The following is a 25,503-nucleotide window of genomic DNA, read 5'->3' as shown; positions in this document are numbered from 1 at the left end:
ATGTAGAACACTGCCATAAGCTCAAAGCACAAAAAGACTGGACAACCAGGCATATTGCATTTTAGCCTCTGCACTTCAGGACCAGTACTAGACATGTCCCAAGCCAGGCTCGTCCACAAAACATAATCCCAATAGTAATGTAGTAGTACTTTCATTATATTTGTGCGGTAGGCTATTCAAACATGTTAATGGCAATACAAATAGCTGACACAAGGATACGAAGGCGGACAACCCGCTCACGTTATTGTGTAGAGTCAAAGACAGTTGGGCTTGTGATGATATTTCCATCATTTTCTATAGCAAGAAAAGGACAATAGGGCCAACTGCTTTTAGGCATACTCGGCTTATGAAAGCTAGTAGGACATCTAGCACCATGCCTTTTATGCGCCTGACACACTGACTAATATGTAATGCGGACTAATATCATCAAAGAGTTACTCAATGATCTCTGTATACTATTTATCATCATTATTGTCATCATCCCCATCATCCTCATCATCTCTGTCAATAACCCACAGATTCTCACATTGCTGGTTGGGGTTGTTCCCAGCCTGAGAATAGTGAGTTATCTCATGGTTGCTCACTATATGGCCGATTAGGAGCAATCTTGTACAGTATTAGGTTACTCAAATATAAGCTGTATACCAATGGGGGGGGGTTAAGGGAAATACAAAATGATCGAGAGAGAGAGAGAGTGAGAGAGATGAGGAAGGAAGGAAGGAAGGAAGGAAGGAAGGAAAGAGCAAGGCAGCAAAAACAGCACTGTTCACCAGACATTGGGGCGGGGAGGAGTGAGGCTCCTGGCTTTCACTATTGCCGACAATGGAAGAAAGAGGGACATGATCTGTTCAACATACATTTTACACTAAATACACAGCAATTACGCACACCGAAAAAATATATATTTTACATTTTTACGCATTAATGATGACTGATTGGGCGGTTGTTTGTCCTGTGTCCCATTATCCACAATAGCGAATGCAACATAGCCTCTTCCCATCCATCTCATACCACGAAACGCATCATTGGAATCAATAACTGATTGTTAGCAGCTAGGCAGACAGAATGAAAGAAACGAAAACCAATCAAACATGCCTTTAATCGCATCCCCGACGGTGTTTCAGTGCTGAAAATGACGCGTTTGGACATGATAGGCATAGATATACCTCCATTTCTGAATGTATGGAAGAAAAAAGACGATTCGATAAAACACAAACAGCCCCAGGCAACAACTACATTCGTATAAACGAATAGCCTCGACGCACTACCTGTATTTGTCCATGATTTTGAGACATGCCTATGTTCATAAAAACATCCGCAGTTTGCATTAAGATATCTCGATGGTTAACTCTCATCATGGCATAGGCTATAGGCTACTCGGTGTATGGACAACAGAAATACACAGATCGGGTTCGAAAATTACATGTCACACATTTTGGATACAATTTAGTCCAGAGACAAACAAGAGACAAGAATGGTGATAAGAATATTCTTGGAATTGGTTGCTTCCTAAAGGTAGCATATAGGCTACGATCTATTCGTTTATTATAGGCTTATAATAAACTAGGTAATCCACATAACGGCTACATATGCTGTTAAATGTAGACAACATTATATTTATCTCTCTCTCGCTATCTCTCGCTCTCTCTCTCTCTAGGTATCACCTCACCTAACTGTATGCAAACGCAAAAGGGAGCGAGCGCGCGCGCCCTAAATAAATCGCGGTGTGTGTTGCTAACGCACCTGTCAATGCCTGACATTCCGAGCATTGAATCGTTTATTTTATTTATTTCCCTCCCTCCAAAACGCTTTCCCCCTCCCTTCCTGACAATACAATAAACATAACTGGTTATCGGCTACACACAAACGCGCACACATTTTCACGGACTCATTTGGACCGTTACAATAACGCGTGCATATTTTCTCATTTCATGCCATAAAAAAAAATGGGTTGCGAGGAGTGGTGGAAGTTCCATCCTTACCACATTCATCACGCGACATCCATATTGTTCACATCTGACGTTAAATATTCTTCGGATCCATCTCCGCTGATTTTGCCTCTTTCAAAAACCCGGATATATGGTTCCCCCCGTCTCTCTCCTTTCCACAAACGGCATAAGGGAGCGGGGAGCAACGCTACACCACCTTACCATAGCATCCCCCTCTGTCGGATTGGAAGGTAATGGGTCTTAAAGAAACATTCTCTCAGCATTCTCCGCATCTCTCTGTGATTTACGCGCGCGCGCACACACGCACGTACACACACACACACACACACAGGCCAAACAAACACCTGATTAATTATAGTCTACAGTAAATGGCTATGAGAGACAGCTAGGCCATGTTGACAGACAGACAAACTTCACCATCGTACATGGACCACACCATGCATAATGGGGACTTGTGACATCCTTAATATGATAAGAGCCTAACAAATGAAAGTGAACATGGTGTGCATTAGGCTAGTTAGCATATAGTTTATAGCCCTTCTTAGACACATATCACCTACGTTCTGGTGTTACTAATGTGCACGGTTTGACTGCGGCCAGATAAGTCATTTTTGTTATGGTGTTACCTTATCAGAATTAGGCCACAGGAATGAGGAGGTGCAGTGCAAAACATCAAAAGCTATATGCTACTTACACAAACAACTATTTTAGTTTTGAACATAGGCCATGATGTTTGTATTTTCACTCACTACACCAACCAAAACTATCTCAGAGTGGACATGTAACAGAATTTCTAAATAGTTGTTTGTGTCTTGATCTGACCGGCCAGTTCTTTGAATTGCAATGAAATTAGATGACACATATTTATGTTACTAATATTACGCAGGAGGAAGTCTTTTTTTATTTTAAGACCTACATGGCACAAAAGTATGTGAAACTATCCATTCCGTGCTGAGTATGGTAAGAAAACCAATACAGACAACACAATATGACAAGAATGCTATTATATGTTTATTACATCAAGTGAGCAGCTTGTACATTTATCATGTTGTTTTATGGATATGTCGACGTGTGAGTAGAACCATATACTATGTATATACAGTATACTAGCCTATATTCAATTTCCATGCATGTTCTTTCAAATAAATAAACAAGACATTGTTTGATATATACATTTATGAAGATATTGATAGCATATCTCAGGGCAACAGATAAGCTGGGTTGAGTTTGGCAGAGTCAAAACAGAAGGTAGGGCTGTCTTTAAGAGCGAGGAAGCCCAGAAAGAGGTGATGTAATGTGTTCTCAGACAATGATGTCATCGACTGAGACACAGCTAGGATTTAAAGTGACAAAGGCATTATTAAAAACCCAGTTCAATTCTGCGTTATGCCTGGTCAGAGAAGAGTTAATCAGAGGAGCAGCAGTCCGGAGGACCAGCCTTGAGGAACGAAAGCGCTATTGATGAAACAAGAGGAAATATGTCATACATATTCGTAATGTTCTAATAATACAGCCTTAGTGCAACATATGGTAATGCCGGACATATGTTTATTAATTAGGACATTTGAGATACAAAACGCGAGCACAGTTCATGTTATATAGTGAGAACAATAATACGTGTTATTGGTGAACAATGAACAACCATCCAACTGTGATACATAGGGTTATATTTGCTCAGTGTTAGATATGTAAACTGGGTGGAATAACTGTGTAACCTCGGGCCATTTGACATGTACTGTGCATTAGTTTATTGCTAGTACTGTACCCTACATTGTATTCATACTGCATATGATCACAGTATACACGCATATCCAGGTCTTATGGTGAATTCCATTTTCTGTTGGTAGCATATCCTGACCATCGATTTCATTCACTTTTCCAGGACATAACATTGAAAATAACTTTAGATGTTTAACTATTTTCATTGGTAAACATCATCATCATTCTCCTTTCCTAGATATCTCTCTTCTCTTCTCCTCAATACACTATTTCTCGCTATCACTTTCATACCCCCCCCCCCCCCCATCTTGCTCACTCAAGTCTCTATTGTACTACACCGTCCTTGTCATCCTCCATTTTTGTAGTCCCTCTATAAACTTGTCCGCAGTACTGTTACTCTGCCTCTGCCAAATGAGGCACTTCGATCCGCCATTTCCTCCTCGTATAGGCCTAGCGAATTGGTTTTGGATAGGCTACGTCTTTTTTGGACCGCGTCGTTTCTCTCTCCACTTAAACTGCTATTGGCCACCTTCAACTCTCCAGTTCCCTCCTGTTCTACCTTCATATCTACTGTTCCACAATTCTCTTGTCCTGTTTCTGCCCTTCCACACATATCCATAAAGGGGGCCTGTTCTGATTCAGGATGATTCGACGATTCGGGATTAGGTTTCCTCGATTCCTGATTTTGCATGATTTTCCCTTGACTCTCCTGACTGGGTTCCTCTGTCGCTTTGGGCAAAGTGTCATTGTCCAGTATCTCTTCATAGATGCATAGGTCATGTCCTGGTTTGGATGAGACGCATGATGTTTGATTAGCAGATAGTGATGCGTTCCGGTCCTTAGATGTTAAATCTTGCTGCTCATTGGTTGTAGTGATGTCTCCACTATCGTCTGTGGCTGTACCATGACTTGTGGAGGATTCTGAAGGGTGGCAACCTTCGATTTGTTGGTCTGTTGGTCTTACCACCCTATAGGTTACTTCATCTGCTGTTGAAATCTCATTGGTTGCCCCCTCAATCTCTTCTCCCTGATTGGATACTGATTGTCCATCAGTCATTGTAATGTCCGTGTCTGACAGATTGATGTCGCTTGTGATTTTATAAAAGAGTGAATGATTTTCCAACATTTTCTCTAAACTTTCACTTACAGAAAATGTGTCACCGTTGGAATCAGTTCCTGCATCGTGAGATGTTGGATCATTGTCCACATTCAAGGTTTCCTTTTGGCACAATGACTCTATTCCGTGGTCCCATAAAGGTATGAACTCTCGCCACTGATTGGTTGAGAGGAACCATTCTGCTTTCAGATTGGTGGACAGAGAACTGCTTTCAACGTGATAGGATGAGAGTTCCTTTTGGTCTTCTTCCTGTTCTTTGTCTTCGCACCTCTTGAATTGCAGGCCTCCATCAGTTTGGTATACAGTCATCGAGGAGATCTTATTGGAGGAAGTGGATGGTTCCTTTTCTTTTTTACATTTCATGATACCCTTTCTGTCACCGTGACCTTTGTGCTGTGTTTTGTTCCCAATATGACCCTCATGACCTTTTATATGCCCCTTCCCCTCATCTTCATAAAGAGGTTTCTCTCCAGGGGTTGGAGGTTCTACTGTCCTGTTACTACGTAGAACCCTCCCGTCACTATGACACCAGCCTCCGCAGACATCCTCATAAGGCCCAGAAACTGAAAAGTACAAACATTTCTGGAATTGGTGTGATTCTCTGACAGTAGAAGAGCGTAGACTGTATAATTACCGAGAGCAACGTAGCAGAACTTTCAGCATGCATTTATCAAAATAACTCTATCACATCAAGCCAGCATGAGTGTTTGTACTTAGGCATTATGAGTGATTCAGAGGGGTTGGGTTAAATGCGGAAGACACATTTCAGCTGAATGCATTCAGTTGTACAACTGACTACGTATCCCCCCTTTCCCTTACCTGGCATCTCCCGGCTCTTTCTGGCCTTGTCATAGGTCTTCTGTGTAGAAGGGGTGTTGTGGAGCTCCTGTCTCTCCATCCTGGTCAGTGGATGTCCGGGCACCACGGCACTCTCTCTGACTGCACTAAGTGAGAGAGGGGAGGAGATTCAGAGGGAGAGAGAGAGAGAGAGGAGGGAGGGAAAGAGAGAGAGGCACAGGGAGGCAGAGGGACAAAAAGAGGAGGTGGAAGGAAAGCCCTGAGATTAAAGCTAGATTCGTAGATGCATGCAAACTCATAAGAAAAACACATGACAAGAACATATAGCAACACAGAGACAGGTATACACAATCTATCAGTGGAGGCTGGTTGGAGGAGCTATAGGAGGACCGGCTCACTGTAATGGCTGGAATGGAGTAAATGGAACAGAGTCAAACGTGGCTTCCATGTGTTTAATGTGTTTAATACCATTACATTTATTCTATTCCAGCCATTACAATGACCCCCCCGTCCTCCCATAGCTCCCCCCACCAGCCTCCACTGCAATCTATCTATGTACAGTATAATATATAGAGTAATTGATATCCCTTCTAATAAGTGTCTCTCTACATAGTGAAACACACTGAGCTGTCACAGAAGGGATTCATCATAACCCAGCATAAACACACACACACACCCACCCACACACACACACACACACACACACACACACACACACACACACACACACACACACACACACACACACACACACACAATGAACCCCACCTCCGGATGACTCTCTCCCTGATCCTCTCCACACGTCTCAGTTTGGCCTCTCTCTGCTCAGGGGTGAGGCAGAGGTCAGGGTCCGGGGCAGATGTTAGGAGAGTGGCGTGTCCCTCAACCTGTGACATGAAAGCCACAATCCTGAGTCTTTGTCTGTATTTCATGAGGCATCCATAAGTTATATTCTTTCGGAATCAATGCGTGTATATCATTATATCATTACTTGAAATTGCAGTTGAACAGAAGGAAATCTTCCAAATTGTGACTTTGAGATATGTGGCATGCTTATTAACTGTACAATAGTAAAAGGTGAAACTGTCAAATAGGGATGACCTAATGTCACACACAGGAAGCTGCTGAGGGGAGGACGGCTCATAATAACGTCCGGAACGGAGCGAATGGAATGGCAACAAATACCTGGGAACCATGGAAACCATGTGTTTGATGTATTTGATACTATTCTGCTTCAGCCATTACCACGAGCTCGTCCTCTCCAATTAAGGTGCCACCAGCCTCCTGTGGTGTCACAGTTGTTTGGCGATCACTGGCTAATTAGTTTGTAAAAAGCCTTTATTAGAATGTGACTTGTGTTTCATAAATGAAATAAGAGATGAGATGAAATGAACTGTACTCATCTCACCTTCTCTTCCTCCCTCTGACATCCTCCCAACACTTCTCTTGTAGTGTCATGACCCCCATCCTCCTTTCCTACCCTGGGATCAGAGGCCCCGCCTCCATTAGAGGCCACACCCCCATTGCCCACAACGGCCCGGTCACGACCCTGGTGGGGCCTCAGGGCCTCCACAGCAGACTCTGTGTTGGACGCCTCTTTCCAGGGGTCCTCTCTGCAGGATCTGGTGGTGACATTGTGGCTCTGCTGGGCCCTGGTTGCATTGAGCCCATAGGAGTTCTGCTCTTGCCTCGCTGAAGCTAGCTCCTGTAGAGCCTTAGCCAACCGTTTGGCCGGCGGCTGCTCCTGGCTCATCTCTCTCATCTCTGCCTGGGACCAATTGGAATTTTTATCAGGCATCTCGAATAACTGCCTTCTAGGCGCTTTCTGGAGTATTTGCTTGCTTTGCTCTGTCAGTCTTCCTGGAGGAATCTGCTCAGGCAGCGGAGTGGCCAGCTCGGGAGGGGGGTCCTCGACAGAAACGCGTCGGGCAACCAGAGAGGACGGCAAGACGGCTGTGAGGACTCTAGTCACCCTCAGAGGAAAGGGGGCCTAAAACAAAAAAATTACTCATTCACATGTACAGTGGGGGGAAAAAGTATTTGATCCCCTGCTGATTTTGTACGTTTGCCCACTTACAAAGAAATGATCAGTCTATAATTTTAATGGTAGGTTTATTTGAACAGTGAGAGAGAATAACAACAAAAAAATCCAGAAAAACGCATGTCAAAAATGTTATAAAATGATTTGCATTTTAATGAGGGAAATAATTATTTGACCCCTCTGCAAAACATGACTTAGTACTTGGTGGCAAAACCCTTGTTGGCAGTCACAGAGGTCAGACGTTTCTTGTAGTTGGCCACCAGGTTTGCACACATCTCAGGAGGGATTTTGTCCCACTCCTCTTTGCAGATCTTCTCCAAGTCATTAAGGTTTCGAGGCTGACGTTTGGCAACTCGAACCTTCAGCTCCCTCCACAGATTTTCTATGGGATTAAGGTCTGGAGACTGGCTAGGCCACTCCAGGACCTTAATGTGCTTCTTCTTGAGCCACTCCTTTGTTGCCTTGGCCGTGTGTTTTGGGTCATTGTCATGCTGGAATACCCATCCACGACCCATGTTCAATGCCCTGGCTGAGGGAAGGAGGTTCTCACCCAAGATTTGACAGTACATGGCCCCGTCAAATGATGCGGTGAAGTTGTCCTGTCCCCTTAGCAGAAAAACACCCCCAAAGCATAATGTTTCCACCACCATGTTTGACGGTGGAGATGGTGTTCTTGGGGTCATAGGCAGCATTCGGCGAGTTGAGTTGATGCCAAAGAGCTCCATTTTGGTCTCATCTGACCACAACACTTTCACCAGTTGTCCTCTGAATCATTCAGATGTTCATTGGCAAACTTCAGATGGGCATGTATATGTATTCTTGAGCAGGGGGACCTTGCGGGTGCTGCAGGATTTCAGTCCTTCACGGCATAGTGTGTTACCAATTGTTTTCTTGGTGACTATGGTCCCAGATGCCTTGAGATCATTGACAAGATCCTCCCGTGTAGTTATGGGCTGATTCCTCACCGTTCTCATGATCATTGCAACCCCACGAGGTGAGATCTTGCATGGAGCCCCAGGCCGAGGGATCTTGACAGTTCTTTTGTGTTTCTTCCATTTGCGAATAATCGCACCAACTGTTGTCACCTTCTCACCAAGCTGCTTGGCGATGGTCTTGTAGCCCATTCCAGCCTTGTGTAGGTCTACAATCTTGTCCCTGACATCCTTGGAGAGCTCTTTGGTCTTGGCCATGGTGGAGAGTTTGGAATCTGATTGATTGCTTCTGTGAACAGGTGTCTTTTTTACAGGTAACAAGCTGCGGTTACGAGCACTCCCTTTAAGAGTGTGCTCCTAATCTCAGCTCGTTACCTGTATAAAAGACAACTGGGAGTCAGAAATCTTTCTGATTGAGAGGGGGTCAAATACTTATTTCCCTCATTAAAATGCAAATCAATCTCTAACATTTTTGACATGCGTTTTTCTTGATATTTTTGTTGTTATTCTGTCTCTCATTGTTCAAATAGACCTACCATTAAAATTATAGACAGGTCCTTTCTTTATCAGTGGGCAAACATACAAAATCAGCAGGGGATCAAATACTTTTTCCCCCCACTGTATAGGCCTGCATACATACATATATGAAGTTTATTTCCAAATATTATTCACAAGTTTGTCACATGTGTTTTTTCACTCGAAAGGATTGCTTATGGGTACCTTCATGTGTGTGTAAAATATTACTGTTCTAAGATTTTTTATTCATAGATTAAAACATTTTTTTTGCAAAACTCTACACATCCATTGTTTAGCTGGAATGGAATGTTTCTATACTGTATATTTGACACAGTGCCTTCAGAAAGTATTCATACACCTTGACTTATTCCACATTTTGTTGTGTTACAGCCTGAATTCAAAATTGATTAAATCAAAAATGTTCTCTGCAATCTATACACAATGCCCCATAACCACAAAGTGAAAACATGTTTTTAGAATTGTTTTAAATTGTATTGAAAATGAAATATCTCATTTACATAAGTATTCACATCACTGAGTCAATACATGTTAGAATCATCTTTGGCAGAGTCTTTTTGGGTAAGTCCCTAAGAGCTTCGCATACCAGGATTGTTCGATATTGTTCAAGCTCTGTCAAATTGGTAGACCCCTGCAGTCACTCGGAAGGCCATTCTGTTTTTTTTGATCCCCTCCAAAAATCCCTAGTCCTTGCCGATGACAAGCATACCCATAACATGATGCAGCCACCACCATGCTTGAAAATATGAAGAGTGGTACTCAGTGATGTGTTGTGTTGGATTTGCCCCAAACATAACACTTTATATTCAGGAAATAAACTTAATTTCTTTACCACATTTTTGTAGTTTTCCATTAGTGCCTTATTGCAAACAGGATGCATGGTTTGAAGTATTATTATTCTCTACAGGCATCCTTCTTTTCACTCTGTCATTTAGGTTAGTATTGTGCAGTAACTACAGTGTTGTTGATCCATCCTCAGTTCTCCTATCACAGCAATTAAACTCTGTAACTGTTTTAAAGTCACCATTGGCCTCATGGTGAAATCTTAGAGTGGTTTCCGTCCTCTCTGGTAACTGCGTTAGGAAGGACGCCTGTATCTTTGTAGTGACTGGGTGTGATGATACACCATCCAAAGTGTAGTTAATAACTTCACCATCCTCAAAGGGATATTCAATGTCTGCTTTTTTATTTTTACCTGTCTACCAATAGGTGCACTTCTATGCTAGGCTTTGGAAAATCTACCTGGTCTTTGTGGTTGAAACGATGTTTGAAATTCACTGCTTGACTGAGGGACATTGCAGTCCATGCAACTTATGTGACTTGTTAATTAAGTACATTTTTACTCCTGAATTTATTTAGGCTTGCCATAACAAGGGAGTTGAATACTTATTGACTCAAGACATTTTAGCTTTTAATTTTTTATAAAAAGAAAATAATTTCTAAAAACATAATTCCACTTATGGGTTATTGAGTGTAGGTCAGTGACACAAAGTCTAAATGTAATACATTTTAAATTCAGGCTGTAACACAACTAAATGTGAAAAAAGTCAAGGGGTGTCAATACTTTCTGAAGGCACTGTATGTGGTTGTCTCACCTAGCTATCTTAAAATCAATGCACTAACTGTAATTCGCTTCGGATAAGAGAGTCTGCAAAATAACTAAAATGTCAAATGTAAATGTTTTACACACAGATCTCACATTACTGATTCTTTTATTTTATTTTAATTCTATGGATATATAGCGTCTTGGAATGAAACGTAATATTAACATACAGTATGTGTACACTGAGTACACAAAACATTAAGAACAGTCTCTTTCCATGACAGACTGACCAGGTGAATCCAGGTGAAAGCTATGATCCCTTATCGATGTCTCTTGTGAAATCCACTTCAGTCAGTGTAAATGAAGGGGGGGGGACAGGTTAAAGAAGGATTTTAAGCGTTGAGACAATTAAGACATGGATTGTGTATATGTGCCATTCAGAGGGAAAATGAGCAAGACAAAATGTAAGTGCCTTTGAAAAGGATGTCTGATAGTAAGTGCCAGGCGCCCGGTTTGTGTCAAGAACTACAACGCTGCTGGGTTTTCCCCACTCAACAGTTTTCCTGTGTGTGTAAAGAATAGTCCACCGTTCAACGGCCAACTTGACACAACTGTGGGAAGCATTGGAGTCAACATGGGCCAGCATCCCTGTGGAACACTTTCGACACCTTGTAGAGCCCATGCCTAAATGAATTGAGGCTGTTCTGAGGGAAAAAATGGGAGGGGGGGGGGAGTACAACTCAATATTAGGAAGGTGTTCCTTAATGTTTGGTATACTCAGCGCATTGTACATATCCATACAACGTTGGATCATAGGTTCACATACATAACGGATCATACATAAATCCATTACACACTAATCCTCATAGAACTAACCTCTTCTTTCGGTTCTGAACTTTGATACTGGGTTTGGCTGGTGGGACCGGACATGGGCGGTTTCCTCCGACTGGCTACCCTTTCCTGGTGTCTCCTCATCCTCTCAATCTGCTCCTCTTCACTCATCCTTCCCTTCTGAGGGTAAAAAAAGGATGCTTTAGTACAACGTGTACAACTCCAATGCACAGAAGTCATGACTGGTTGCCGGGAACGACTGAGAATGCCAGGGCATGCATCAGTAATAGTGCTAATAGAAAATCTGTGATATTGTGTGTGTGTTTGAGGAAGAGAGAGAGAGAGAGAGAGAGAGAGAGAGAGAAACACTGCTAACCGTAATGCCTAACCTTATATTAAGATAAAATGTCATTTTTGTTTTCATGAATTCTTCGATGTAGCCCATTTTGACTTTGCAGCTGGCACATCAAGCATAAACCACCCAGACCTACCTCCAGGGCAAAACTCATGACAGTAAGAGTCAACTTGCTACATAGTTTTTGAATTTAGCTTTGACTGAAAGGAAATATATATTTTTAAACCTTTCAGTTACTGTATTCGTATTCCATCAAGTGATTTGCTTTTGAAAAATGTGCAGATGGTGGAGACATAGATTAATTAGACAATCTTACTTTATTTGTGGTGTCTGGTGTGGACCATCTTGAACTAGACTGAGATTCTGTGGGTGACAGAGATCGAGGGAGTGAGGGAAAAGGAGTGTATAAGAAATAGTAATTGATAACATGAGGAAAACCTGACAAAGAAAATACAGTACAATGTACCACCATCAGAAGGGACGACTGTCTCCAAGACAATTAAGTAACCATTAAGTCTATGCTGCATTTTGCCATAGTTATATCATACCGGTACACTCTTAGAAAAATGGTTCCAAAAGTGTTCTTCGGCTAGTCCCCATAGGAGAACCCTTTTTGCTTCCAGGTAGCACCACTCTGTGGAAATGGTTCTACATATAACCCAAAAGGCTTCTTCAAAGGGTTCTCCTATTGGGGACAGCCAAAGAACCCTTTTAGGTTCTAGATAGCACCTTTTGTTTCTAAGAGTGTAGATAGGTAGTTCAAGTACTTGATAGTAATAAACCCCATATCATACTAGCTACCTGATGTCTCTCTCTGTGTCCTGTCACCATGGAGATCAGATTGGCTGTTTCCTCTTCTGTCCAATGGATCTACTGGGCCACCGTAGATGCCCTGGAGTACACACACAGAGATCACGGAGGGAGTTTCCACTATTGCTAGATCTACAAAATGGAGTGCAAGTGGCCAATTTGGGACAAGGGTAGAAAATCAGGATGCAACCTATGTCTCTCTCTATACTCACCTCGTAGTTTGGATCCATCCACACATGCCCCTGGTCTCTTCCCTGATTGGTGTCTTGGAGCTCCTGGGGTAAAGGGGGGCGTGCCGGAGGCTCTGATTCCACTCCCTGACAAAATAATAAACATCATTAACCACCAACAGCGCCCTTATAAGAACATTGAATCATATGCCTTATCCAATATTCCTTTGGACATATTGACAGCGTGCAGAGACCCCACTCTGAATTGGTATCATTCCACAGCACTATAGTAACCTACTAGGGCACTGGTATTGTAGTATGGTAGTCGTACTGTACCGTTGGCAATCCACTCGGCATCCTCTCTGTTGGAGATCCAGGGGTCCCCGGGTGGGAGGATGACTTCTGGAATACTCCTGTGGGAACTTAGAAAAGACACACACGAGGTGAAGAGAATAAGTTGATACAAGAGCCATTCTGTAGACTGTATCTCTATATATCTGCCTCTGGTTGCTCTCTCTTTCAATGTGTACATGCCCTATTCATTCCTAAGCATGAGCAATATGAGGAAATGTTCAGACAAAGTATGAGTGTTTCTGACAGTTACCTGTGTGCCTCTGGAAGCCCAGCAGGACCCGGAAGTTATCCCTGTTGACCCTGAGTCCAGAGAGGATGTCGTCCATCATCCACAGCTCTCTCTGGGCCTGGGACTGCTCCTGAGGAGGGACACGGGGGAGAGGAACTTTGGTTTTTCTACACAATTTAACATGACCCATGGCCCTTCTAACCAGATATTTTTAGAAGAAAAAAAAATGGCTACATTCATCAAGCTAGGTAAGATATCATTATTAAACATGTTTAATAATTAAGGTTTCTTCCTAGGTTCTGGCCTTTTTCCTAGCCACCGTGCTTCTTTTTTGTACAAATTTGTATTTATCCGTTATTTTACCAGGTAAGTTGACTGAGAACACATCCTCATTTACAGCAACAACCTGTGGAATAGTTACAGGGGATAGGAGGGGGATGAATGAGCCAATTGTAAACTGGGGATTATTAGGTGACCATAATGGTTTGAGGGCCAAATTTAGAATTTAGCCAGAACACCAGGGTTAACAGCCGTACTCTTTCAATAAGCACCATGGGATCTTTAATGACCTCAGAGAGTCAGGACACCTGTTTAACATCCCATCTGAAAGACAGCACCCTACACAGAGGCAGTGCACCCAATCACTCCACTGAAGAATTGGGATATTTTTTTACACCAGAGGAAAGGGTGCCTCCTACTGGCCCTCCAACACCACTTCCAGCAGTATCTGGTCTCTCATACAGAGACTGACCAGGACCATCCCTGCTTAGCCTCAGAAACAAGCCAGCAGTGGTATGCAGGGTGGTATGCTGCTGGCTTCTTCTACACCTGCATTGCTTGCTGTTTGGGGTTTTAGGCTGGGTTTCTGTACAGCACTTTGTGACATCGGCTGATGTAAAAAGGGCTTTATAAATACATTTGATTGAGTAATTGAAATGTGATAATATTAACAATTTTGATGATTGATGAAAGACCGAACTAGGTCAAAGGTAATTCAAAGGCCAAATCAATTCTAAGTAACTTCAAACCAAGTCTTTGAGTTGATTTGGTCATGCAACGTTGAACACGGTGAGCATGCCCCTATCTATTTTTTTGTCCCAAAGTTAGCCGTGGCTTTTGAAACAAAACAAAGCCGTGGATGACCCCATAGACTTCTTTCAGGGTACATGGAAAAATAGAAGTTTAAAAAAGTGACGATGACATTTTATTTGGTCCCTTCAAAAACACCCATTGAAACACCTTAGAACAACATTTAGGCGAGTTTCGTACTCTCAGCATATCATCAAATAATGTGCTCAGAAGGAGGAGTTCTCGGCCGATTCGTGTGATTTAGCCTGCGTTTTGTGATGACGTCGGTCTATCAGGTTTAACAAGCACCTTTATTAGGGCTTTGATTGATAACCGCTTTTTAGGGATGGTGAGAGCCAGGTGTGGCAGACCTTTCCAATGCTGCAGTACAGTACATTCCTCTGAATACTACGTATTTTCTGTATTATATTACTACCCTATTAACACGTATTTGTTTTTATGATAGTGATAAAATGGACCGTCACACTATTGTACTGTCTATTTTAGGACACATTGGTTGTATCCGAAACAATGTGTACAAATGTGTTTGATGAAACTTTTTCAATCTGGCCTTATAAATAACACAAATATCTGTCTAATCAGGTTATGGCAAATTTCAGTCTGAATGAAGTATGCTTTGAAGTGACTGAAATGCATCAGACATGTATTGGAAAACTCAGGAAAGAAGAAGGAAGATCATCAGGCAATCATTGTGTATTTCATCTTTCCCAAAATGTTTGGTTTAAAAGCAGCTTTTTGTATTACTGTGAAATAATAAAACTGGACGGGGACAAAAATTGAATTTCAGAATGTCGCGGGGACCCGTCAGGAATATATACCTTATGTGGGTGAAACCGACCATTATGGGTATGGGAAACATTTTATGAGTTGCAGTGTACTGTATCCAATTCAAGAACATTGCAATAATATAAATGTTATAAGAGAACGAGAGAATCTGTGAAGTGTGACAAAACTGAGGAGTCTATACTTGTGGCATCCCGAAATTACAGACGTGCTGCAGGTGTGATCGGAACACAGACAGCTCACTCTCCATCCTCTCATACTGGCTCCACACTCTATCCATTTCCTGTACCAAAAGGTCAACAAATGTACTTCAATTAGGGGTTAAGAAATCAAGTTTAGGTTCCTAATATGATCTTGCTGATATGGACATCAATGAACATTTTTGTTCAACACTAGTCCATTATAAAATCATAAACAATTTGTTAAAAAAAGGTATCAGTTCCATCACCAATGAGACGTCACACATCCTTGCTCGGATAGTGACCAGTTCTTCCTGGAGCAAAGCCTTCTGGGTGAGTGCTCCTTCCTGTCCTCGGAGTCCTTGGTTCCTCCACTCGTCCAGTTGCAGCCTGGTCATCTCTAAGGCGCACTGGACACTGTCCTATACAAGAGGGAGAGACGGGAAGGGTGGAAAAGGTTTGCACAATACATACTACACCGTCGTAATACAGGAAAGGAAAGGAAAATGTCACCAGATTAAGCCATTGACTACACAGTCAAGTCAAAGTCAAAGTGAAGTCAAGACAACGTGTGTGTGAAGTGTTGAGGGAATAACAACAATCTGCACTATTGTTGTATAGTAGAAAAGCGAGAACAATGTGTATGCTATGGAAAGGAAACTGTAAGCTGAAGGTACTGACCTTGTCAACTTGTAGATGGGCCAGCTCTAGAGAGAGAGACTGGAGAAGCTTGTCACACCCACACAGTCTAGTCAGCACAGCCTAACACAATAAAAAAAAACAGTTAATCAATCAAACACAGTTCAATATGGAGTGGGGGGGTGCTGAGGAATATTTTTTTACAACGGGATAGGGAGGTGCTGACGAGTATTTTTCTCCACTAATACAGGAGTAATAAAAGCCTAGTTTACACATTTTGTGGACATACATTTAAAAAAAATAAAAAAATGTTTTATGATTCGTCAGCACCTCTACTCCCTGCGGCTATGGTTCAATTAGTGAAAAAATACAATATAGAAATCAGTGAAACAATACGAAGGATATATTGACTGCATTTCACAAATATTCTTACATCTGTTTCACTCTCAAGAGGCCTGACGGGTGGCGGCGACTCTCGCTCTTTGAACAGCTCAGACTTGGAAGACTGTAAGCAGAGAGTTGATGACAGCTCGTGACCTAACCAATTCGATTTTCATACTGATTTTGATACACGTCCTCCTATAACTCAAATGGAATCCCAAATTGCACAAGGTATCACGTATGAGATCCTTGTGAATAATGGAATGTGTGCGTGTACATTAGAAAGTGCACCCAAATACGCTTACTCCCAGCTTGAATAAAAGGGAATCTTGGGTAAAGAATATCCTTGTTTGTGTGTACATGTTTCTGTTTGAATCAAGTTTGCTTGAGGGAGTGTTTTCTTTTTGTGTTTTGTAGAGCCATCGTCTCGTAATGCTACACAAAACATCGAAATATTTTTGAGACAAGATATATACGTTCAGATATAGTTTGTCTCTAAGTTCAATTATTATGAAATGAGTTTGCCCACGAACTCCACAGTCGTTGATACATGCTTTACAGTATAGTGCATGACAAAACAGGCTGTATGGCTACTGCCATTGTTCTACTTTGCAGAAATGTAATGGTGTTGAAACATAACCTTTGACCTCAACAGAGTGTAGTAGGCAATTCATTTCATAATCACACACTGAAGCTACGACAGCCTCATTTTGCCAAAACTGTAGCTAGTTACATGTGGCACAAACAACAGAAAACACATAATTGTCAAACAACGTATGTGACAAACAGAGATTGAAAAAATAGACAAATACAGAACACAAAGGCTATCACTAGACAAGACAGTTTACAGTTATTGGACTCACTCGCCAGTAGCTAGACAACAACAGAACGGACAGACGGCAAACATCTCTCTAGGATGCTAGCTGTTCCATAGACCTCCAGTCATTTCACGTAAATTAGCAATTGCGCAAAAATGGTATCCACTAGTTCATCTGACTCTGGGGAATATATAACTATCTCTTTAATAGTACTGAACATGTAAGTGTTCCCCTAAATACCTGCAAGTCAAGTGTCATTATTGGTATAACTTATCAGCAGTGCAGGTACTAAATTACAAGTCTATGGTATATTGTCATCTAAAGTGCTACAGACAAAACACAACATTAACAAGTAACAACATAAAAAGCTAGTCAAACACAGACCACAGACAGACGGGTTGTACCATAGGTGGCGGTAGCAGACAGACAGACATATGGCTGCGATGGTGATGGTGGTGGTGATGGTGGTGGTGTGGGGGGTGAGGAGCATGGGGAACTCTTGAAGTTGGGGGCAAAGGGGGCAATAAGTCTGTTTTCCCCCCTGTGGAGTAGCTCTGAATAGAGAAACAGGGCAAAAATATATACAATACAATACGCAATTAAGAATAAAGTGATATACAGGCAATATACAATAACATGGCTTATTATAGAAAGTCTACATGCTAATAATGATGATTATGCAAATACATTTTACAATCAAGTTATACAATTATTTTCCTATAAATGCACTACGATGAATTATAATGTTATTACAATTACATACTGTAGGTATGTATTAACTTTCTGTGTACAGACAGTGTATATTCTTTGTTGATGTACAGTGCATTCGGAAAGTATTCCGACCCCGCCTTATTCTAAAATGGATTAAATACAATTTATTTCTCATTAATCTAGACACAATAGTCCATAATGACAAAGTAAAAAGATGTCTTAGACATTTTTGCAAGTGTATTAAAAAAAAAGAAGTGAAATATGACATTTACATAAGTATTCAGAGCCTTTACTCAATTGTTGAAGCAACTTTGGCAGCGATTACAGCCTCGAGTCTTCTTGGGTATGGTGCTACAAGCTTGGCAGACTTGTATTTGGGGAGTTTCTCCCATTCTTCTCTGCAGATCCTCTCAAGCTCTGTCAGGTTGGATGGGGAGCGTCGCTGCACAGTTATTTTCAGGTCTCTCCAGAGATGTTCGATCGGGTTCAAGTCCGGGCTCTGGCTGGGCCACTCAAGGACATTCAGAGACTTGTCCCGATGCCACTCCTGCATTGTCTTGGCTGTGTGCTTAGGGTCGTTGTCCTGTTGGGAAGTGAACCTTCTCACTAAGTATGAGGTCCTGAGCGCTCTGGAGCAGATTTTCATTAAGGATCTCTCTGTACTTTGCTCCAATTCATCTTTCCCTCGATCCTGACTAGTCTCCCAGTCCCTGCTACTGAAAAACATCCCCACATCATGATGCTGCCACCACCATGATTCACTGTAGGGATGGTGCCAGGTTTCCTCCAGACATGATGCTTGGCATTCAGGCCAAAGAGTTCAATCTTGGTTTCATCAGACTAGAGAATCTTGTTTCCAAGCGGGCTGTCATGTGCCTTTTACTGAGGATTGGCTTTCGTCTGGCCACTCTACCATAAAGGCCTGATTGGTGGAGTGCTGCAGAGATTGTTGTCCTTCTGAAGGTTCTCCCATCTCCACAGTAACTCTGGAGCTCTGTCAGATTGACCATGGGGTTCTTGGTCACCTCCCTGACCAAGGTGCTTCTCCCCCGATTGCGCAGTTTGGCCAGGCGGCCAGCTCTAGGAAGAGTCTTGGTGGTTCCAAACTTTTTCCATTTAAGAATAATTGAGGCCACTATGTTCTTGGGGACCTTCAATGCTGCAGAAATGTTTTAGTACCCTTCCCCAGATCTGTGCCTCGACACAATCCTGTCTTGGAGCTCTGCGGACAATTCCTTCGACCTCATGGTAGTCAACTGTGGGACCTAATATAGACAGGTGTGTGCCTTTCCACATCATGTCCAATCAATTGAATTTACCACAGGTGGACTCCAATCATGTTGTAGAAACATCTCAAGGATGACCAATGGAAACAGGATGCACCTGAGCTCAATGTCGAGTCTCATAGCAAAGGGTCTGAAGACTTACGTAAATAAGGCATTTCTGTTTTTTATTTTTAATTACATTTGCAAACATTTCTAAAAACCTGTTTTCGCTTTGCCATTATGGGGTATTGTGTGTAGACTGATGAGGATTTTATTTTTGTATTCAATCCATTTTAGAATAAGGCTGTAACGTAATAACATGTGGGAAAAGTCACGGGGTTTGAATACGTTCCCAAATGCACTGTGTACTGTACATAAGGGGATTACGCTCTGCTGTACACACTCTGTGTATATTCACACTGTTTTGTACCTTTCCTAAAGCTCTTCGTCCGCTTGGAGTATGGTGGAGGGAGGAATATACAGGCGTGGGCTGGGGGGGGGAAAAGTCAACATGGAGATTGAGATAATTAAATCATTAAAAACCCAACCTTAATCCCAACCTTAACTAACTTCTTCTTTAATTATGTTGTCCTGTCTACGTTTTAGTTTTACCTTGTCACAATAACACGCCACGTACTCATTGAATCCTTCTATTATTTGAGTCTCTACCCGGCATCTAAACCTTTCCAGGTGTTGTCGTAGAATAAGACTACAAATCAATGAATCGTGTCCTCCTCACCCTGTTGATTGTTTGCCATCTCTCAGTCCCTGGAGTGTGGGGGGCGGATTGAAACTCCATCTTGGGAGACGCAGGGGCGTAACACAGGCTCTGTGGCGTCATGGGAGGATCCTCCTGGGGTCGAATATCAACCCGCCCCACTGGTGTGTGGGGTCGCGATCCCAATTGACCTCTGGGGGTCAAAGAACCTGTCCCCATGAATTCTGTGGGCTTGGGTGGTGTGTTAGGACCAGAATGGAAGGGGAGGGAATCCTCATCTGTCCGGTCTCTCCTTCTGCTGATAAATTCTATTGGACTGGGTGTTCTGGGCGATGGGCTAAGTACACAAAATAGCACAGAATGCACAGAAGTCAACACCCCCTTAGACAATTCCCCCAGAATAACCGTGCGACTTTCTAAATGTGCTTGGTGACAGAGACAGTGGCAGGTGACAGATGTCTAGACACTGAGGCTGCTGGCAAATCCTCCCGTTCTACCTTCGTCGCACGCTCCGTCTCCCTCTTGGTTCCGAATGTGGCGTCCCCATTCTCCCCCTGGTGACCTGACTTGGAATCCTCTGTGATGTGTTGGTGTGCGCAGCATTACGGGGACCACGGAGAGAGGGGGAATGAGGGAGATCCACAGACTCACTGCTGCCACCTATCTGCGTGAAGTCCTGATAACTCGAGCAACGCCTGAGAGAACGGAGAAAAGGAAGGATAATACATTTACACCATTTTTTGTTGTTGAGCATAATGACCGGATTATATCCTCTTTATAATGAAATAAAATACAGTTCTAACTGAGTCCTGTGTTATTCTTATTGTTATTATTACATAAAGGTTTGATTTAAGGAAATCCAAACATGAAGAAGTGTCCAATAGAGCTCTATACAGGTACCTGCTGATGGAGCTGTCTGCTTCCATACAGGCGGACTGACTGAGTGCTCTGACCCAGCCCAGCATGTCCTCCTGAGTGTCTGCACTGAAGAAGTAGGACCGCATTCCCTGGTGCACCACCTAATATCATATTAATACATTCTTTAACAGTGTGCACAGACACATATACTGTGTATACAGTATAAACACATACTGAACATAGAGTATCGGCATAGTGAAAAGTGGAACGTATACTGGGATACTTACTTTGAAAGTGTTTTTTCTGTTCTTGCATTCTCGCGGTGTGCAGAAGAGAATGTTGTAGCTAGGTAGTGGGATGCTACCCAAAACAGATTCTTCTCTGCTGTCTGGAAGAGAACGCGTTGAGAGAGAAAAAGAGATGAGAGAAGCTGGAGGAAAAAGCTGGAGAAAACGACACTATTTATGTAAGGTACACACACGACAACAGTACTCTTTGCTTGCCTTTGTAGTAGAATAAACAGTAGTTAGACAGGACAAACCATCTTCTCTTCCACAGTTTCAGCCCAGAGCTGTCCTACATGGGACAAAACATTTATAAGAACTATAAGATTTACAATTCATAAGCATTTATGACAAGTAGAAACACGTTTGAAGCAGCTATAAGCATGAATAAACATTAACAAGCGTTCATGGATTATTCATGAGTTTTAATATAGTGTTACCGAAAGTCCTACATCCACATTCAATAAAATGCCTGTTTAACTGCTACCTTGCAGTGATCAAAACATGATCTAGGATGTTCTGTTTACTGAACAGTACCTTCTTATTGAGCCATCCTCTTATCACCACGGGGCAGTTGGGGTCTCTCTTAGCCGCCCTACATCTCTTCCCAAACGTTTGTACCCTGTCATCACCGTCCTGTAAGAGTTTGAGAGAGGATCGTTGATAACTGTGCTGATGAAATAATCTCAGTAAATGGTGATCTTCATGATGTTCGGTAGCGTTGAGCTTGTTAAACAAAAACTAAGCAAAGGTAGAGGTGGTTCAGGACAGGAGAGACAAACCTTGCTTCTGACAGGAAAAGAGGAGATTGTGACCACACTTGAGGCATGGCTCATTCTGTCCTGGTCCTCCATTCTGTGAGAAATATATATATAGAGAGAAAGAGACAGACAGAGAGCGTGACAGAGAGAGCCAGAGAGAGAGAGAGAGAGAGCCAGAGACAGAGAATGAGAGAGACAGAGACAGATAGAAAAAGAGAGAGAGAAACAGAGAGAGAGACAGAGACAGCGACAGAGAGAGAGAGAGAGACATAGAGAGAGAGAGACAGAGACAGATAGAGAGAGAGAGAGACAGAGAGAGAGAGAGAGACAGAGGCACAGAGAGAGAGAGCGAGAGACAGAGAGAGAAAGACAGAGAGAGAGAGAGACAGAGAGAGAAAGACAGAGAGAGAGAGAGACAGAGAGAGCGAGAGAGAGACAGAACGAGAGAGAGACAGAGAGAGAGAAAGAGAGAAAGAGAGGAGAAGAAAAGAGGAAGAGGAGATAAGTGTGAGGAGAGGAGATTAGGAAGGTAAACATTGATTAACAAATGCATGCACTTCAGTGTCTGTATGAAAGATTTGCCATGAAAGAATGATACATTGATGCCTAATTTTACATAGTCAATACTAAAAAAAGGCTAACTGTGATCATAACAGCAAGAGGCCCATAATGGTTTGTACTACACAGCTTTTCTATGAAGAGCTGACAGTGGCAATACCAACCAGAAGACACCAAGCAAGCACAAACACTGGTAAGTAACAAATCAACAGCAACAGTCAATGGCGATAAGTAGGCCTAAACTTGATTCTCAATAACAACGAGTGTACTCAACAGGCCTTGCCTCACCAGACCCAACCAACATTACCAACACACTACTGCATACAACTATACAACTACACAAACCAAACAGTGTGTTACTCCCATCCAATTAATTCCCATCAAAAAAACGATGCAATTTGCTACCAAGTACAAAATGTAACATGTAACAAACACATATCCATACCGAACTGTTATCCGCTATCTGTTCCTTATGAGGGGGGGTACCGTAGTGTACTTGCCCGACCCTTTCCCCCAACTCTCTCTCTCACAAGGTTCTATTCTGAGCCCTCACAGGCCCTGCCATCCCATGGCGAAACTGACAGGTGACAGCTGCTTAGCCATGGTAGCAGGTGGGGCTCTGGGAGTGTGTGAAAATCAATATGGCGCAGAAAGAAAAGATGGTATGCGAGACATGCGAGGGGAGCGCAAAACGGCAGCACTAGACTGCACTGCTGAGGAGGACAGAAAAAGGGAATATAAAAAGGGTGGACAGGGGGATGGGGTAACATGTTGAAGGCAAGGAAGCAGGAAGGGATGAAGTCATTGGAAATCCATCCGTTTTGTGTTTTGTTTTGTTATGTCACTGTTACTGAATCCTGTTACAAGCTAGAAAGCTCCATAGCTACTGTCGTGGGAGCCCCCAGTTATTCCGAATGGTAACATTATTAATCTACGCGACTATCAACAAACTACAAATAAGCGAGACATGGAGTAAGAAAGACAACAAGAAGCCATTGTCAGGGATGATGGCCCTAGCCAACAAGGGTTTATGTGGGTGTAGTGAAATATTTGGAGAATCTCCTTCTGACCTGGTGGGGTCGCTTGCTAGCTTGGGGAACAGAAAGGGAAAATGCTAAAGAGCGCTAGCGAAGACAAACAGAGTGTTTGTGTACCACACAGAGTGGGCTTTGTAGTCTTGCGCTCAAGGAGCCGGGAGCATCATGAGAATGCCGACAACGATTATGTTGAATAAATCACGCAAGGAAATCATCTCTTTCCATCTAAACACAATATCTCACTAACGGAGACACTTGTATGCTGACAGTGTTCACCAAGGTCTGAAAATCGTAACCTTCAAGACTCAACACACTAGTGATGACCCTCTTAACTTATGAAGATTTTATAATGAAAAAAAATGACTTTGGATGGCAGCATAACGTAGTATGACTCTGAAGCCTATCAAACAAACTAGTTGATGGCTAAACACAATTGTTACATATCAAGTGTTTTTCAGCTTAGCTCAAAATAAGTTCAGTACCATGGTCACAAATTTCAACCACAAACAATAGGTCATATAAGGCCAACTATACAGTACATAACATTTCAAAACACAGATGACCTTACTGGGAATTCATACAGAGTATGGATTACTTCATAAAAAGACCAGTAGGAAACGTATTGTAACACAATATCAATACAATAAGGGCATTGTAGATTAACCAGTGAATCACTTGATTTACTGAGAAAATTGCAAAAATCACGAAGACCTGTTTAGCCAACCAATGGATATACAATAAGTAAGGACAGGTGTTATCTGTCTAATTGACTGTTTATCATTTATCTATTGATATTACAATGACTAATTTCCCACAATGAATTGTGCACTGTGACTTTTGATCAAAATATCAATATGTTCATTAATAATAATAAAAGTTCATTTGGTTACATTTTAAGTTTGTATTTTAGTTTTTATTGTAAAGAAGCACCATACAACTGAAATTGAACTGAATTAAATATGACTAGTCTGTTTTTTTTGTTGTTGGTCAAATTAAGACTCGAAAGAGTTCTCAACATACCATCTCATATTAATTTCTCAATGAATCATAAAGATGCCATATTGCTGTACCTGACCAATCGTGTCTGCCTGCTGGCTGTCTCAACCTCCATTACTTGGCTCTAGTCCTGAGTCCTCACAGCATCTTCCCAGGGTTGGCTGCTCTGTCCTGGCTATCACAATCGCCTGTTGCCCCTTCAGTCACAACACTATCCTACTCTACTGTACTTCAATATCCTAATGTGGTAATCTCTCTTTCTAGCTCTATCCCAAATGTTCTTCTGTGCTGGGTTTATCTGCACAATTTGTTCGGCTATCTACCTACGCTGTCCATTGACACTCAATCTGCCTTTCTTCCTTCTAACAGTGGGCTCTCTGTGTGCTCTCTCTTCCTCCCTCCCTCCCTCCCTCCCTCCCTCCTTTCCTCCCTCCCTCCCTGCCCTTGGCAGTCTCTCTCTTTTCGCTGAGTGTGGGATTGTGATTTAGGCGTTTAAAAAAAAACAGCTGTTCTCTCTCTCTTTCTTCCTCTCTGCCCTCCGTGACATTTTATTGCTATTCCCCAGTTGATCAGAATCTAGGTTTGTGCTAAGAAACTGGGGACACTGATGTGCACACTGTTAAAATGAAGTGTTTTGTAACAGTTAAACCAGTGGTCACTGAGCTGCCACCAAGGTGTTCTGAAACATGACATAGTATGACTTAAAAAAAAAACAACATTTAATTTAACCTTTATTTTAACTAGGCAAGTTAGTTAAGAACAAATTCTTATTTACAATGATGGTCTAGGAACAGTGGGTTAAGTGCCTTGTTCAGGGGCAGAACGACAGATTTTTACCTTGTCAGCTCGGGGATTCAATCTAGCAAACTTTCGGTTACTGGCCCAATGCTCTAACCACTAGGCTACCTGCCACACTTAATCAAGAGTTGTGCAACACCTTGCAGAAGACGGAGAGCACTAACCTGGAAAAGGTTGAAAACGCTATTATGGTGTTTCGAATCCTGTTTAATGCAGAATTAGAGCCATTATTTTTTGGCGTCATTT

The 25,503-nt window shown here is 42.3% G+C and overlaps 2 protein-coding genes across 12 annotated transcripts in view; both read right to left on the bottom strand.

The window, feature by feature from the left end:
* The window catches only part of LOC106579176 (liprin-alpha-3), a 60,578-nt gene extending 58,348 nt beyond the window's left edge, over positions 1-2,230 (bottom strand). For all 7 annotated transcript variants that reach the window (XM_014158824.2, XM_014158827.2, XM_014158825.2 and 4 more), the window contains exon 1: positions 1,983-2,230. The gene's annotated coding sequence lies outside the window, so the exon portion shown is untranslated. The remainder of the gene's footprint in view (positions 1-1,982) is intronic.
* Positions 2,231-3,475: 1,245 nt separating this feature from the next.
* On the bottom strand, positions 3,476-24,824 carry plekha4 (pleckstrin homology domain containing A4). 5 transcript variants are annotated; one of them, XM_014158831.2, is made up of 24 exons: positions 24,534-24,824; positions 21,890-21,962; positions 21,645-21,743; positions 21,327-21,399; positions 21,111-21,211; positions 20,866-20,984; positions 20,463-20,660; positions 19,987-20,302; positions 19,678-19,737; positions 17,676-17,825; positions 16,506-16,577; positions 16,115-16,195; positions 15,703-15,855; positions 15,439-15,537; positions 13,404-13,512; positions 13,136-13,221; positions 12,842-12,946; positions 12,621-12,711; positions 12,136-12,182; positions 11,510-11,644; positions 6,992-7,573; positions 6,352-6,470; positions 5,605-5,729; positions 3,476-5,348 (listed from the first exon to the last, which is right to left on the bottom strand). In XM_014158831.2, exons 1-24 carry the CDS (start codon positions 24,572-24,574, stop codon positions 4,039-4,041), a joined length of 4,344 nt encoding a protein of 1,447 aa, XP_014014306.2. In that variant the 5' UTR covers positions 24,575-24,824; the 3' UTR covers positions 3,476-4,038. The 5 variants fall into 5 exon arrangements, with proteins under 5 accessions (XP_014014306.2, XP_014014307.2, XP_045558514.1 ...); XM_014158832.2 differs by lacking the exon at positions 24,534-24,824 and adding an exon at positions 22,872-22,975; XM_014158834.2 differs by having other exon boundaries at positions 5,035-5,348; positions 5,605-5,724.
* Positions 24,825-25,503: the final 679 nt, after the last annotated feature.

The sequence above is a fragment of the Salmo salar genome, chromosome ssa19 (genome assembly GCF_905237065.1).
Source record: "Salmo salar chromosome ssa19, Ssal_v3.1, whole genome shotgun sequence".
Taxonomy (NCBI): Eukaryota; Metazoa; Chordata; class Actinopteri; order Salmoniformes; family Salmonidae; genus Salmo; species Salmo salar.
The sequence above is the reverse complement of the archived record's forward strand: the minus strand, read 5'-3'. Positions and strand labels throughout refer to the sequence as shown.